Below are 16,920 nucleotides of genomic sequence, written 5' to 3'. Positions count from 1 at the left end.
AGCAGCAATTAGCAAGTCATCTCCATATTGCAGGAGGAGGACTCTGTCCGAATTATTCCACTCCTCCAAGTCTCTGGCCAGAGCCTGGCCGAACAGAGTGGGGGAATTTTTAAATCCCTGGGCCAATACTGTCCAGCACAGCTGCTTTTTAGCCCTCCGTTTGTCCTCCCACTCGAAGGAGAAAATCTCATGAGATTGAGTGTCGACTGGAATCGTGAAAAAAGCGTCTTTTAAATCTAGGACTGAGAAATGAGTATACTGCCCCCCTATAGAGGCCAACAGTGTATATGGGTTTGGAACAAGGGGGTGCAGAGTCTTAACCCGCTCATTACTGCCCTTAAGTCCTGTACCAGCCGATATGTGCCATTGGGCTTTTGCACGGGCAGAATGGGGGTGTTCCAAGCTGACCGGCATTCTCGTAGTACACCGTACTCTAGGAGCCGATCTATAGTCTCTTGCAGTCCCTCTCTGGCTTCCCTCTTAATCAGATACTGTTTGATTTGCACTGGGCTTTTTCCTGGGAGAAGCTGAATATGAACAGGGGTTTGATGGGTTGCCTTCCCTGGGACCCCTGATGCCCAGATAAGGGGATACACCTGGTCCTCCCACTGACTCCACTCTGGGGCTTGCATGGCTGAGGGCTCAACTGCAAGGGTCATTATCCAACCATTCTTGGCGGGTAAGGTAAGGGTTATCTTGAGTAAAAGGCAGGGTGGCTCCTAAGCGACAAAGCAGGTCCCGTCCTAGTAGGGGTGTTGGACAATCGGGGAGGTAAACCAGCCTGTGAGATACAGCCTTGTTTCCCAAAGCACATTCCGCTGGGGCATACATTGGGCACTTAGTTCCTTTCCCTGTGGCACCCACCACTGTGAGGGAGTCTGCCACTGGCAGCTGAAGGGGTTGATTTACGGTAGTCCGTTCTGCTCCATAGTCAACTAAAAAGTCTATTTCTGAATTTCCCACCCGCATTTTTACTCGGGGTTCCGGGGGCAGGATTGTCCGTCTCCCCTGACACCCCTATTCTTGATCCTCCACTGCCATCATAGGGGTACCTTCCCTTTCGGGGCACTCATTTTTCCAATGTCCCTCCTTTCGGCATATAGCACACTGGTTGCGATCCAGGCGCCTTTCCTGGGAACCGGGGCGCCCACATCCACGGCCTCTCATTCCCTGGCCCCTTCCACCTTTCTGTGACCTTCCTCTGCCGCCCGCCTGCACCGCTGCTACCATCATTTTCACTTGCCTTTTTTCTTTCTCTCCCTCTCTAAGGGTATAGGCCCTATTTGCAGTCTCCAAAATCTGAGCCATAGACATTCCCATTAAATTCTCCTTTTTCTGCAGTTTCCTTTTAATATCAGGGGCCGCACGGCTGGTAAAGATACCCTTTATTGCCTCAGTTGCCTCAGTTGCCTGATCGTCTGGGTCTGCGCAAGTACTCTGCCGGATGGTGTCCCGAATGCGCTATAGGAAAACCACCGGACTTTCTTTTGATTCCTGGATTAGCTCATAAGGCTTTGCCCAATTGTTATGTCGGACAGCCGAGTGCCGGAGGCCATACATAAGCAGTTCCTTATAGGAGTTAAGCATTCTCAAGTCCCCCTCCTCATTCGGATTCCACCGGGGGTCCGCTATGGGGATAGCGACCTCAGGCAGAGGCTTGCCTTCTCTATCCTCATTATGCCTTCTCTGTGCCTCCTCCTTAGCCTTAGCTATAACCTGATTCCGTTCCACCGCAGACAACAAGGTTCTCATAAGTATATTGCAATCATCCCAGTCAGGCTTATGGCTAGCTAGACACCCTTCAAAGATTGAAATAAACTTGCTTGGGTTCGTTGAGAATTCCCTTGCTTCTGCCTTAAAGGCAGCTAGGTGCACTGGGTTAAAAGGAACATGAGAGTACACTGGCACAATCTGGGCTGCGCGATCCTGTGTTCCCGGACGAGCTATCACATTCTCAGTAATCAACGGATACAATCCCACCGCGGGGGTACTCTCTGGAGCCTGTGGGGGTGTTGGAGCCGAAGGGGACACCGATTCTGCCATTACAACTGTGGGAGGGTGCTGGGGATTAGCACCAGGTACTACCGAGCTTGTCGGAGTCAAATGGCACTTGTGCAAAATATCAGTCCTATTTCTTAACATCATAAACGTATACGCATAGAGATGTTCATTCCATTTACCTGTTCGCTGACAAAACAAAAGTAACTGAAGGATTGTGTTGTAATTCAGTGATCCTTCCGGTGGCCACCTTTCCTGGCACTCTAGTTGGTACTGAGGCCAGTCAACTATACAGAACCTTTTTAGTTTACTCCTAAGCATCGAATCTGACCCAAACACGTCCCAATTTGCTAGAATGCATTCTAAGGGTGTACACTGTGCCCCGCCGGCTGTACTCTGTCCCTGACCCATACTCTAGGGAGACACTGGGCGTCCCCAGGTCAAAACAGGTAAAAGTCCACACCACTGGACTGTTCCTACCTTATCCAAGTGACCAGTTCCTCACCGTCGCCCGCAACTGTTTCTCTACTGTCCGTGTGCGTTGCACCATTGTGCCCTCCGGGGTTGATCACACCACGTCTCCGCCGAGGCCCCTGATGAAGTCTCCGGTGCGCGCTGGGCGTCGGTCATCGGCATAATCCGTCGGCCTCCAAGAGGGATCCGGGCAAGGCTAAATTTCAGCCTCGAGCCCCACATTGGGTGCCAAAACTGTTGCCGGCCCAGAGGGCCCAAGGGGGGCAACAGGGGGTTCGTTGCCCGGTGTGCATCGCACCAATAGACACACCAGGGTGGAGAAGCAAACCAAGTTTATTCGAGATCTCGAAAAGGCACTCAGGAGACCAGCATGTCTCAAATCAGAAGCGCAACAAATACAAGCAAGTTTCCTATTTTATATTCCAAGCTGTTTGTGTATGCCTTTTGTTCTGTTTCCCCTCAACCCCCCCCTCCCCAACAGCAGTTACAGTAAGCACTACATTGTGGCGTGTTAGATAAGTTCCCATCCACATATTTATCTTTGGCCTTGGAGGCCTATACGTAGTAGACTTCCCCCTCCCCCTCTCCCCCTTCCTTATCACTACTGCTTTTGCTAGCTTGAGCGAAACTGCAGCTGTCTGCTAAAAAAGCTGACTGTTACATATTCTGCTTTTAGGCTGTTAGCTAGCATGGAGGCTGGTTAAAGTTCACAAGATGGAGTTACTTTGGCTCACTTAGACCCAGAGCAGGGGGGTTTCATCGGCTCTTATGGCCTTCCACCCTCCCGAGTTACCTGGTAGCTATGCCTAGTGACACCAACATAACTGTAACTTGGAAGAGCAAGGAATAGATCTTCCTGCTATAGGATTTTCTTGGTTTCCTGTACAGCTCTTGCAGCCTCTCCAGTCACTTGTGGGTAAAAGATGGTCTGCTAGTAATATGATCAAAATCATATTTCATTTGGAATGAGAAATTCTGCTGCAGTGAAGTGTTGTCCATCACTAGTTGTTCTGCAACACTGAAATGAGCTTGAAGTACTGCTCAGTGCACAAGCAAACTTAACATGGGCCCTGTCACTGTGAGCTTAAGAGAACTTTTTATCCTATCCCTTCCCTCCGATATCTCCCTGCTAAGGGTTAGTTTTGTTATGACCCATGAAATGTCAGCTTGCAAGTGCCACTGATAGTGGGGCAGCTTGTGCTGGGCCTGACGGCCAGTGGCAGCTGGAATTCTATCATGCCCTCAGATTGTGCCTTAGCTATGATGCTGCTGGACACACATTATCCTTGAATATGGCCCTAATCTATGGGAAGTGACCCAATAACGTTACAACAGCCATGAATTTAGTGGGCCAAACCCCTCTTGTGTTCCACAGGGTGGAGAAACTTGCTTTTATATGGAATAATTGAAGGAAATTCCACTCTTATTTCCATGTAGAGGATGATTTGGCACATCCTTTGAATGAGCTTCATCTTTTTGTGTTTCAAAAATTAATTTAGATTATAATTCCATGAAGTATTAATTTAGTCACTTCATGCCTCAAACATAGTATTATTGTTATTTAAAGTGTCTTTTGAATAAAAATGATTAGGATGCCCTTTGTTAGAACGGCTCCTTAGATCTCCCTTTTAATGAGTTGTTTGTTTTATGAATCATTCATTGTGTGGAGGGGAGGAGGGTGTCTTATTTTAAATCACACAATTGTTTCAGTGTGCAAAGTCAGTTTAACAGATGATCTCTTCGTGAAACTGCCTGCTGGCTGTGGAGCCGAGGCAGTGAAAAATCAACATTCCCTCATTATTTTTAATTTGCCAAATGTTGGGGACTGATTCTGCAGCCTATACTTGCACTGAAGAGGAGAGGAGTACTGCGGGTGCTCTCACTGAGTAATTTGCTCAATGGGTCTTCAGTGGCCTTTGGATCAGATGTTATGTGCATAAGAGTTACAAAATGGAGCCTTTTCTGAACTGTACTTGGGCCTTTCAAATTTTAAGAAGTTTTTCTTTTTAAAAAAATAGGCCTGACAGGCCTCGCTAGAAGCAGAAACATGGGAAGAGAATATTTGGAGGAGCCTTTCAAAGGCATGCGGGGGAGTTGACTTTTAATGGGATTTGGATGGCTCACTCCCTCTTCTGCTTTTGAAAATCTTCCCCATTGTCTCCAAGAAGGTCAGCAGTGTGATCTTTGGGGAATAAGCAGTAGCTGTCAAGTTAACAGACTGCTTAATTAATCTTCTTCCAAAAATATCTCTGGGATAACTAATTCCAGTTCCATTAAAGAAAAATAATAAATCCAAATAGCCTCCTAGGTGTTCAGTTTTAAAGAAGCTTCATGTGAGACGAGTCACTCATTTTCTTTTGGGAACTTGCAAACGTAAATTGTAACAAGAATATAATCTAACATTCCTTTCCCCACTTACTCACTAGATAAGATAATGGGAAAGCAAGCTGAATAGTCTTGGTGGGATGTAACACAAACGGCCTACTTAGGGTAACCAGACAGCAAGTATGAAAAATTGGGACTGGAGTGGTGGTCGGGTAATAGGGTCCTATATGAGACAAAGCCCCTAATATCAGGATGTCTGGTCACCCTAAGCTACTAGTTCCTGAGCTTTCCTAGAGTCCAACATATGCTAGAAAGCTCTTTATTCTTCCTATGAGGTGTGTGGAAGCATTCACACTATAGATTTATTGTGCCAATGGAGTGTACAACAAGCCTCAAAAGTCATAATTCAGGGGTTCCTAAGCTGCACAAATCCATTTTAATGAAGTATTTCCTGCCAGGACCCCAGAAAGCAAGGATGCTGCCATTTTGTAGCGCAGAAGGTGTTCTCTGCACAGCGTAACCTCGTATGCATTGTATGTGTGATGTCTCTAGTGTGTGGAGAACTTCCATTTTGCTCCTCACCATGTGACCTTGCATGTATGGTGCATGTCCAATCACACCACATGGAGGATGCCAGTTTGCTCTGCAAAATGGAGTCCTCTACACAGTGTTGCCTGGGGCATGCACAGTAACCATTTTGTAGAGCAAAATGGTGTCCTCCATGCAGTGTGACTTCACACACACCGTATAGGAGAGGTCACACTGTGCAACACAAAATGATGTCCGCACAGTAGGGATTGCCGCGATCCCATCTGCTGAGGGTGTGACCCCATTTGAGGTCACACCCTGAAGTTTGGAAACCGCTGCCATAATTCCTGGTTTGTAATTGTGTGGCTACTCAGCTTGTCTATGTTGTGGTAAAATACCATAAAATGTCTACATCATGCTCCAGTGATGGAATTCTTATAAGAACATGCAATTGAAATATTAATGACAAAAAATTAACTCATACGACTAGTTTAGAATAGGCATCTAAGGGAAAGCCTTCATATTAGCATATTTAGTCTGATCTTTTTGCCTGAGGAATCCTTTTCAAAGGAAGTAATGGAAGCCCCATTACCTGCCACATTTAAAACTATGCTGGACAAAATGTTAGTAATAAATGTAATCCTGCACTGACATGGAGAAAGAGAAAATGATCTAATAGGCCTTTTAATTTATACATTTTACAGTTCTCAGAGTTTGTCTGTTAATGAAATAATTAGAGTTGAAAGGTATTCTACCCAATCTCCTATTTGTTACTACTCTATCCAGCAAAAAGAACGAGGAGTACTTGTGACACCTTAGAGACATACAGTTTATGAACAAACTTTTTCATTATTAATATAGGGACAGATTGCCCTTCCCCACCCCCTTTTACACTGGTCAGCAGTTAGTAACCAAACAATGGTAACACATGTTGTTAGGCCAAATTCTGTTCTCACATACAGTTGTGCAACCCCCAGTATACCAAAGCAACCCCAGTTAAAGTTAATGGGATCATATTGGTTGTGACGGGGCAAGGCCAGATGGCTATAGAAAAGTAGTGGGAGATAGATATATTAGCCCCAGGTTAAACAAATCCCTGGTACCATGATAACTAAATGGCAGTTGTTCCAGGTCAATTAAGACACCTGGGGCTAATTAAGAGCTTTCCAGAAGGTAGGGAGGATGCTAGGTTGATTGGGACACCTGAAGCCAATCAGGGGCTGGCTGAAACTAGTTAAAAGCCTCCCAATTAGTCAGGTGGGTGTGCATGGCAGGAGCTGTGAGAAGTTGTGCCGTTGGAGAGACTGAGCTGTATACACCATATTAGGCACAAGGAAGGAGGCCATGAGGTAAGAGTGAAGTGGAGCTTGAGGAAGTGGGAGCTGCTGTGGGGATGTGGCCCAGTGAATTGTACGTGTCCTGTTCCTAAAAGGTCAGCTACCATAGCTGATACTGTTAGGGTCCCTGCGCTGGAGCCTGGAGTAGAGGGCGGGCTTGGGCTCCCCCCCCCTTTGCCCCCTTGATTAATCACTGAGACTGGGAGACCACAGATCCTGTAGAAGGGAGGATAGCTTCTCCTCACCTCCCTCACTGGCTTATGATGAAAATGGCTCAGTAGACTGTGACCTTTGTCTCTAGAGAGAGAAGGGTTAAGTGGAGGGTCACAGAGAGCCTCTGAGGCTAGTGAAATCCATCAGGAAATGCAGGCCCCACGGAGACAAGGACAGAGCTTTGTCACAACTGGTGTCAGGGGTGGGATTTCGTTCACAGCGTGGCAGAAGAAAGGTTTAAAAAAAGTGCACCGGGGTTTTGGATTTTTTTTGTATTGGTTTGTTTGTTTGCTTTATACCACAATGGAGGAGGTGGTAAGAGCTCTGGTACAAGCCGCAGGAGGCCACCCGGGTTCAGGCAATGGTGCAACAGGAGTCTATGCGGCTACAGCAGGAAACCAATCAATTATTAATGAGCCAGGTGACCCAGAGATGTTGGAAATTCCAATATTTCAACATTGTTTAGGGGACAAAAAGTTGACATATCAAAACTTTTCACAGAATAAAATACTGTGGAAAAAATTTGATTTGGAAACATCAAAATATTTCAGCATTTTTGATTGACAACAAAATATGTTGACATTCCTGAAATCAAAATGTTTTGTTGAACTGACCCAAAACAATTTATTTCAAGTCAGTTTCACATTAAACTTAATTTCCTATTGTGACAAAGTTCCTCCTCTATCTTGGTGGGTCCTGCGCTTATTAGCAGATTTTCTTGCCTCAGAGATTCACCCTGTAGGTTGGGGAACAGCCCAGAGACCTTCCCCTCTGGGAGACCCCACAGTCCAAGTCAATTGGGAGGCTTGGGGGGAACCCAGGCCCACCCTCTACTCCAGGTTCCAGCCCAGGGCCCTGTGGACTGCAGCTGTCTATAGTGCCTCCTGTAACAGCTGCATGACAGCTACAACTCCCTGAGCTACTTCCCCATGGCCTCCTCCAAACACAGGACCTTCCTCCTGGTGTCTGATAATGCTTGTGCTCCTCAGTCCTCCAGCAGCACACCCTCTCAGCTCCTTGCGCCTCTTGCTCCCAGCTCCTCACACTCCCCCCACAAACTGAAGTGAGCTCCTTTTTAAAACCCAGGTGCCCTGATTAGCCTGCCTTAATTGATTCTAGCAGTTTCTTCTTAATTGGCTCCAGGTGTCCTAATTAGCCTGCCTGCCTTAACTGGTTCTAGCAGGTTCCTGATTACTCTAGTGCAGCCCCTGCTCTGGTCACTCAGGGAACAGAAAACTACTCATCCAGTGACCAGTATATTTGCCCTCTTCTAGACTCCTGTACCCCACTGGTCTGGGTCTGTCACACTATTTTGGTGCATTGCCTCATGGGAGTTGTAGTTCAGGAGTCAGATGTCCCCATTCTCTCACTCTGGCTAAACTACATCTCCCATGGTGGACCATACAGCTTGTTCAGAGGGAAGCGCACATGGAGAAGTAGTCCAGTCAGGGAACAAAGCCCATAGGCGAGAATGGGGCTCAAAGTACATCGCCATGAAGCAATGATTCAAAACACATTTTGGGTCAGTTTAACAAAACAAAACATTCCAATTTCAGTTTAATACATCCAAAACTAAATATTTAATTATCAATTTCCTATTGGATAACTGGAAAAATCAAAATTTTTCTGACAGAAAAGGAGCTGGCTATGCCGGGTCCATGCCACACAGAGGTTACCCTGCCAAAAAAATCCCCGTTTGTCTGGATTTGTTGGGTTTAAAGGCTTTTTGCACAGCTGGAGTGGTTCCTAGGGGCAATACTGTAGGAGAAAATGTGGCCCAATATCTTAGTTTCTATAAAATTTTCAATGATGTTTTATTTATAAATTTGATCATGCTTGACAAAAATATATCAACACATTATACCCCTGTATGGATGCTCTCATTCAGAAGTAAAGTGGCCTTAGTCTACTCATGCTACTAGGGCAATAGAGTCCATCTGAAAGATGTTAATAGAATCTATTGGAATTTCTACTAAATAATTCATAAATGGTACTGGCTCCCTGAAAATATATTGAAACCCTTATTTGTCCTGCTTGCAAGCTCAAATGGAATTGCATCACCTAGCTATTCATAAGTCTTGGACACTGGGAAATATCAGCTGCTTTAAATAACTACCTCCATATTTCACTTTAGTCAGAGAAATGAATTAAGTGCATTTAAATGTTTTCCTCCTCATGTACACTAATTAAATGGCCATTGCACTATCAGGACCACTCTATAATCATTAACTTTCTTCATATATAATAGTTTGACTCCATTTTCAATTATCGATGTAAAAAGAGAAGTGATGTACAGTGAATAGTCTGTCCAGAATGGAAAATGTTGCAAACTTTCTGTAGAGAGTAAAGAATCACCTGTATAGATCTGAATTATTAAGAATGCATTTCTTGGGTACAATTGCATGTTACATAGATGACATAATTAATCCAGTTTTCTAAGCAGGAAGACTAGTGCATATTAAAAATCTCTCTCATGCACATTGTATAATTTAAAAGATATTTCTCCAGAGCTGCTAGTCATTGATGTAGGATAGTTTATTATTTTAGCTAGAGAAATAGATTTTATCTTTGTAATAATTTCTTAAAGTAGTTATCTATCATTATGACTCTCAGTAATTAACTTTCCTTAAGATCAGATCTCTCATTGACAAATTTCCTACCATATATTTGGTGTGACTGGAACATAAGGGGTGTGGTAGGTTAAATACTGATACTATGGCAATTCTTGTGATTATCTCACCCTGGATTACCTTGATTTTACATTCACATATGATTTGAAAAAGTGTACTAGGCTTGATGGTGCAGCTTCAGTGCTTATTAATTGCATAACTGCTGCAACTGTTCAAGCGATGGGAAATGTTATTTAGCAGTTGAATTCTGAAATCAGGCGACTGAAAAATATTCTCGTTTTTGCCACATTCTGGGCTGGAAATGGATTGTTTAGTATGTATATATACCACTGCCTCTAATGGTTATTCTACAGAAAATGAAAGCCTTAGCATGAAATCATAGCCCTATTAAAGTCAATGGCAAAATTCCCATTGATTTCAATGGGGCCAGGATTTCACCCATATAGTGAAGTTCTGTTTCTTTGGAAACAAAGGTCCTTACATTCTATCCCCATTTCTTTTTTGCATGGTTTGATGCCTCTCCCTTGGCTCTGAATGGTTTGAGAATGGGTGAGGACAAGGGAGCACAGAGAAGGAAAAGAGCAACAAGGGGGGTAAGAACAACTGGCATGACCTAAGTTTCCCCAGCCCTCTTACGAAAGTGCTACCCTGGTGGTCCTGCTGCTGAGGGGCAATTTACACCACACACCCAACATGACCTCCTAATGAATTACCTGATCCTACACCCATTTTAGCAACTAGTAAAGCTTCCATTGATTTAAATGGTGTAGGCTCCAGCCCCAAACTGGCAAAATTATACACGTAGGACAAAATAACAAATGACTAGATATTATAAAATCACATAACTCATTCAAAGATTCAATTTCAAATGAACTAGTAATTTATTTTGCTCTTTCCATATTGTGACAATTTGGGAAATCTGTCCATACAATTGATCAATTCTAGTTGATGATGTGAAGTTATGAAATTTCTGTATCATGGACTGCCTCTACGTCCATGTGTATCCACCATTGCTGGCAACGGTGTGCCGTACCCACCAGACTAGGGGCAATGGAGAGTACTTAACTTTAAAGAGTATACTTGGACCAGTCAATACATAGGTTGGGTATAGCTGGGAGAAGCCATTTCCTTCAGCTTATCTGTAGGGGGCTGGCGTTTGGAGAGTTGAAATTCCCCAAGCAGGACAAAGAGACAGAGGTGACAAAGCAGGAGGGAAGATTCAAGGAGCCACACAAGAAATTTTGGGCAGGAGAGGGGAAGGGGATGAACCGGCTGAGGTGAGAGAAGGCATAGTGGGGAGAAACGACTCCAGGTTTCAGAACCCATGTCGTGCTCTGGATGGGCTCAGATAGCTCTGACCACAGCCCAACAAATGTTCTAGAGTGGCAATGAAGCTGAAGCAGGGAAATGAATGTGGGGTTTATTATTTTTGTATCCATCTGTGTATTTTTTCATGCTTTTAAAGAAAGATCAATAGTGTGCTAGAATACTGTGCACCGTGTCTGTACATGTCATGTGTTACACCTTCCATTTGGCCTTTTGAAAAGCTAAACCAGAAGGCTCACACCTTCAGGTGGAGATCTGAGAAACGGTGTGTTTAAGCTATTGGGGTAGTATCACAATCCTGGAGGAAATCCAGACTAGTGAGGGGCTGTGTCACCACCTGCCCTGCAGCTTTGGGTGCCTCACAATGCTTTGGTGCTGTACACCCAAACTGGTCCCCTCAGAAACAACCCACAGGCCACATCCTAAGTATCTGCATATATTGGAGCTTGCCATCAACACTCTGTCTTCCATCCACCTTAGTTATCACTTGCATGTTGATCCCAACACACTCTGAGCCCCAGATTTTTCCTCAAAACGTGTGTTCTCCTGGACAGTCCAGATCTTAGACATCTGTTGCCCCCTGTAAAAGGTCAATATATCTAGAGTAGAATAGTATATAGAAATGCTATGGGTCTAGAAAATACAGATTTTCCAGTTTAATCTTTACACAAGGTAAATATGAAACTAACTTATCTGAAAAAATGTAGTTTTCCTAAAGTTATTTGATAGAATAGTTAGCATGTCTGCAGAAGAAATCTGAGGAAAGTAGGGGATGCAAATGATAATAGAGAGAAAAGGATGGAGGACAAGAAGAGAAGAGAGGGAACAGGGAAAAGAATTTTATGTGTGATTTGAAAAAATGGGATTTAAGGAAAACAGGGTATTTCAAAGACCAAACAAATTCCTTTTCTGTACCCTAAGTAAGAGACTGAAGTAGCTGGGAACTGTTGACATAGGTGCCCATGGAGAGGAAAAAGGCAGAAGTTCAAAGAATTGGTACTTGTGGCAAATTAATTCTTCAATATTTATGAGCTGTCTCTGTACCTGCTCTATCACTGAGTAATATCTTTAAAAGAGCTATAGTAAAAAATGCAAAACCACACAACATTTAAATTTAATAACCAGTTTCTTGATGATCTTTTATACTATTCAGTAACTATCTGTACCTTTTTGGAAAGTTACGTACATATATTTAGAAATTAATTTTTTCTTTTTAGCTTACTGTGTAGATTGCAAGAAAGAAAAGAAATGTGAAAAACGAAGAAATGTAAAACAGCACAGCACAAATATTCTATAGTAACTAATGATTTTAGGTGCCTCCGTTTCTTGGTTGCTCAATCTGAGACACTTTAAAGGGGCCTCATGTCCATAAAATTTTGAAAATCAGGCTACTTTAATTTCCCATAACTTTTGATTGTTATGGAGCTTGAATGGCAGATTGATAAGGACCTATGGATTCATAGGTCTGTGTTGAAACAAAAAACATCTTCCTAGAGTAATACAGAATTAGAATAAGATTACCGCTATGTGATAAGACTTATTTATTGTGTTTTGATTTATTACCATATGGTAATTTTTTTCATGATAAATTGATTCCTATAGGCCCTGATTCAGGAAAGCAGTTAAGCATGTGCTTAAGTCCATCCCTATTCAGGAGTGATCTTAAGCATGAGTTAAGTACTTTCTGAATACCTAGCTCTTATAACACACTTTTTGTCAGCAGATCTCAAAGAGCTTTATAAAGCTGGTAAGAATCATTATCCCCATTTTACAGATGGGGAAACTGAGACACAGGGTACTAAAGTGACTTACCCAAGGTCACGCAGAAGGCCAGTGGCAGAATAGGGAATAGAACCCAGGTCTCCTGAGTCCCAGTCCAATGCTCTGTTCACTAGGCACCAGCATGTCCCATGTGCTCTCTTGAACTGGGTTGTAAACACCTTGTAAACACTTTTATTTTACCCCCTTTATTTTACCCTCTGTAATTTCTTATTTTTAATTTTAATTTTGATTAATAAAACATACATGTATAATATAGTCTGGTCTGTTCTTCAGCTAAGCAAGTGAAAGTTCACTGAATACATAAGACATATGGTATGGGAAACTGGTTAATTAAAATGACTTAACCAATGTGTCTCAGGCCCCAATTCTGCTAAGAATTCTAGACGTTGTTAATTTTGTGCATGTGAGTTGTCCCCACTGAAGTCAATAGAACTATTCACATGGGTAAGTTTGACAGAACTGGGCCCTTTTACTGTATCTACCCTAATGTTCTCACAAACCATTCACTATCCGGTTATATTGAATCAAAATATATTCATGCATCAAATAAGATGTGTGTTGATATGTTTCTAAGTAAAGCCAGTTGAAATTTTTGGTCAACAACTTTTCCCATCAGAAAGTGTGGTTTGAGTTTTCCCATTACATTTTTCATTTCCAAATGGGAAAATCAGAACAAGATAAAATATTTTGGGTTCTGAAAACCAAATTGAAATGACATTTTAAGCTGAAATTAAATTAAAATGATTGTTTATTTTCCGACCAAAAATATTTTTTTCATTTCATTTCTAATTGTTCTGAGGAAACCCATAATTTTCTGGCATGAAATTTCTGGTTTCCCAACCAGCTTGATAGCCTTGGAATCTGCAGTACTTATATTGACTATATAACCTCTACTGACAAAACTAACAACTTGAACTACTCTCTTCATTTAAAATATTAATAACCTATACTAGCTTTCTTGTAATTCAGTTACCCTTGTGCATCAGCATGGAAGGTATGTTTAATGGTTTAACTCTGAAATGTCATGCTGGCTTCTAGGAAAGATATATTTAATCTCCTTTGTGCATCAGCAGGTACTGTAACTCATTATCTACAAAATTCCACATAAAATTGTTTTTCTTTTTGTACATTAGCATTGCTTTCATTTAAAAGTAATTCTTAATTTAGGGAATACTTACCATAAATATAGAGCTGGTTAGTATGTTAACAAGATCAGGAAAAAATGATGATGTAACCAAAAGGAGATCCTTTTCCTTAGGTTTTCCTGAAGTTAATAAAACATAGGATTACTCTGTATGGAAGAGCTATGGAAAATCCTAACAGTATTCAGTGTCCCAGAGAGAAGTCAGTGAACATTATAAGGAAGTCCTATCACTGGAGTCAGGGAACAAAATCAGATTAGTGTGAAAATAAAAGGTAACACATTGCAAGGATGCAATCTGTTCACCTCTTCTTCAGTCCAGGGTGTGATTTAAATGCGAAGGCAGGAAGAGGAAAGAGAAGGATTTAAAGTGATAACCAAAATGTTGGAATATCCTTCTAGGTCAGCGTTTCCCAAACTTTTTTGGCCATGGAACACTTTTTAGCCTATTACGGAACACTTAAAATATTATTTTGTAGTCGTTTGGTTTTCAAATAAAAAATTGTGTTATTTATGCTCAAATATGTTGTATTTTATAAAACAAAGCAAAAATACAAATTTAAAATAACTTGAACTAACAATTTCTAACTGGAAAGTGCGTATGAAGTAGTACAAAAATCAAGTGCAAGAGTCAAAATTAAAAACATCGTTCTACTTAAAACAAACTGTTTTTTGTATATACACAAACACCAAACAAATTATTTTTTACTAAGAAAATCTATTTTTATAAACAGAAATACAAATTTTGATTTAATGGGATTGGTGTTTCTGCATTTTTCTATCACAAATTCGCTTAATATTAGGAATAATCCTGGAAAGTTGAATCCTCACGTCAGGCGCAGCATCAAGTCTATTCCTATATTTGGTTTTTGTTGCAGTATAATACGAAAATCCTGTCTCACACAAATAAGTTGTAGCAAAAGGAAGGAGCACTCGAACTGTACGTTTACTCACATTAGGGTACTCTTCTATTAGGCTGCTCCAAAAATTATTCAGTGGAAGATCCTTAAACTTTTGTTTCAAATCAGAGACCGAAATTAAGTCAGTTAGGCTTTCATAAGCGTGTGCAGTAAAGCCGACTGATTTGGCTGTAATTACAAATGGATTTCGAACCCAAGCATTATCATCAGTAGTTGTAGGAAAATATTCTAATAAAGAGGTCTGCAAGTCACGTAAGTGCTGTAAAATTGTGCTGGAAACTTCTTCATGGACTGTAGAATTTATTTCAGTCAGAAATTCATGTACTGTAGGGAAGCAGTCGAAGTTATTCTGTTCTACAGAAGATGCCCAGAATTCCAGTTTCTTTTTTAATGACAAAATTTTATCCATTATAGTAAAAATGGTCACATTCTTTCCTTGCAGCGACAGATTAATGTCATTTAATTTTACAAAAATATCTGCAAGGTACTGTAGTGGAAAAATTTGCTCAGGCCTAAACTTTGATTGACTCAGGCCTGAACTTTGGTTCAGACCTGATCATTAGTCAAGTTAATTGGAAGAAGGGTTTTGTTTGAGAGCGGGGGTTTTTGAAGGCAGGGTGAAGGAAAAGTACAAAAGCAGAACTATCTATAATCACCAGGCTTATGATTCATAACTGCCCACTGCTAGTGTTAGGGGAAGCTTGTAACCGAAAAGGGCAAACTGCAAAAAACAGGAAAGCTGGCTGTGCTGTTTTCCCTTTTATGGAAAATTTATTCCAATTATGGCAATAATGTTAACAAGGAAGTGTGTATTATTAATTGTGTTTTTTTGCTATAAAAGCTGTTGAAAAATCTGTATTCGGGGGGGACTGCCAGTTCGCTGGTAACCCCCCTTGCATGCTTGTAAATAAAGGGACCTCAGGCGATTCTGATCCAAACACAACGCATGGTAGTTTTTTCCACAACAATATGCAAGTCTCATTAGCCATGAGGAATTTGTCAGGCAGTCATTAAATTTTTGTCCTGAATTATCTGAAGTAAAGAATACCAGTAGTTCACTATGAAGCTCAAAAAGCCTCACAAGCACTTTTCCTCTGGATAGCCACCTCACTTCCATATGTAAAAGAAGCGCTTTGTGCTGACTACCCATTTCCTCACACAAAATTTTAAATAACCTGGATTGAAGTGGTCGAGATTTGACAAAATTGATAATTTGTACTGCTTCATCGAGCACAATTTTCAGATATGCTGGTATTTTTTTTAAGTGCAAGTGCTTGTCTGTGTAGAACACAACGGCTCTTAGGGCTTTCAGGTGCCACACTTATGATTTGCATTACAGCTCCCTTCATCTTCCCAATCATTGCCCGAGCACCGTCAGTACATACATCAATACATTTTCCCCAACTAATTTCATGCTTTCTGATAAAATTGTGGTTGAATATTTCTTCTCCAGTTGTGTTGCTTTGCAGAGATTCACGTAAGAGAAGGTCCTCTTCAATAATATTATTAAATCTATATCGGACAAATACTAGTAGCACAGCAAGTCCTGAAACATCAGTGGACTCATCTAGCTTCAATGAAAACTCATGGCAAATTTTCAGTCGGCAAACTAGCTCTTTTTTTATGTCATCGGCAAGATCTTTAATACGGCGTGCAACAGTATTATTTGACAACTGTACAGCATCAATTTTTTTTACCAGACTGCTTGCTCAACATTCACATTACAATATTTTTTGTGCAAGGTTTGATAAGCATTTCTCCAATAGCGTGAGCTTCTCCGGCAAGCGCTATACAGTAACTTACTCGATAAGATGCCTCTGTTGCATTTTTGTTGTCTGTTTTAGCAATTTTAATCATCGAAAGTTTACAAGTTCCAAGTGAGTCACACTTCCTCTTGAAAAAACTGATATCTTTGTCTTGGTATTCAGCATGCTTGGTTTCCAAATGCCTACAAAGTTTAGCAGGAGCCAATGAACTGTTTGCTAGTATTTTGTTGCACACAATGCACTGTGCATCAGGAACATCTTTATTTCCAACACACGTAAAACTGAAAGACAAATAACTTTCATCATACTTTCGTTTCGGTCTTTTAACACCTGCTTCTTGTTTTTTTTTATATACTTCGGTGGAAATTCTTTCACTTTGGATAACTCACTAGTACTGACAGATTTTTCGGCAACAAAAGATTGCGATTGTTCATCCTCACTTTGAAGTGTCTCAATATTTTGCTCGCTTATTTCGGCCAT

The 16,920-nt window shown here is 41.5% G+C and overlaps 1 protein-coding gene across 1 annotated transcript; it reads right to left on the bottom strand.

The window, feature by feature from the left end:
• Positions 1-14,504: 14,504 nt before the first annotated feature.
• On the bottom strand, positions 14,505-16,920 carry LOC128830468 (zinc finger BED domain-containing protein 5-like). Its single transcript, XM_054016298.1, is given in 5 exon segments — positions 14,505-15,162; positions 15,646-15,938; positions 15,940-16,368; positions 16,370-16,760; positions 16,796-16,920. Coding segments are annotated over 5 exon segments (1,896 nt in total).

This window comes from Malaclemys terrapin, chromosome 1 (genome assembly GCF_027887155.1).
Source record: "Malaclemys terrapin pileata isolate rMalTer1 chromosome 1, rMalTer1.hap1, whole genome shotgun sequence".
NCBI classification, from domain to species: domain Eukaryota; kingdom Metazoa; phylum Chordata; order Testudines; family Emydidae; genus Malaclemys; species Malaclemys terrapin.
Note: the sequence above shows the minus strand (reverse complement) of the source record. Positions and strands in the feature narration are given on the sequence as shown.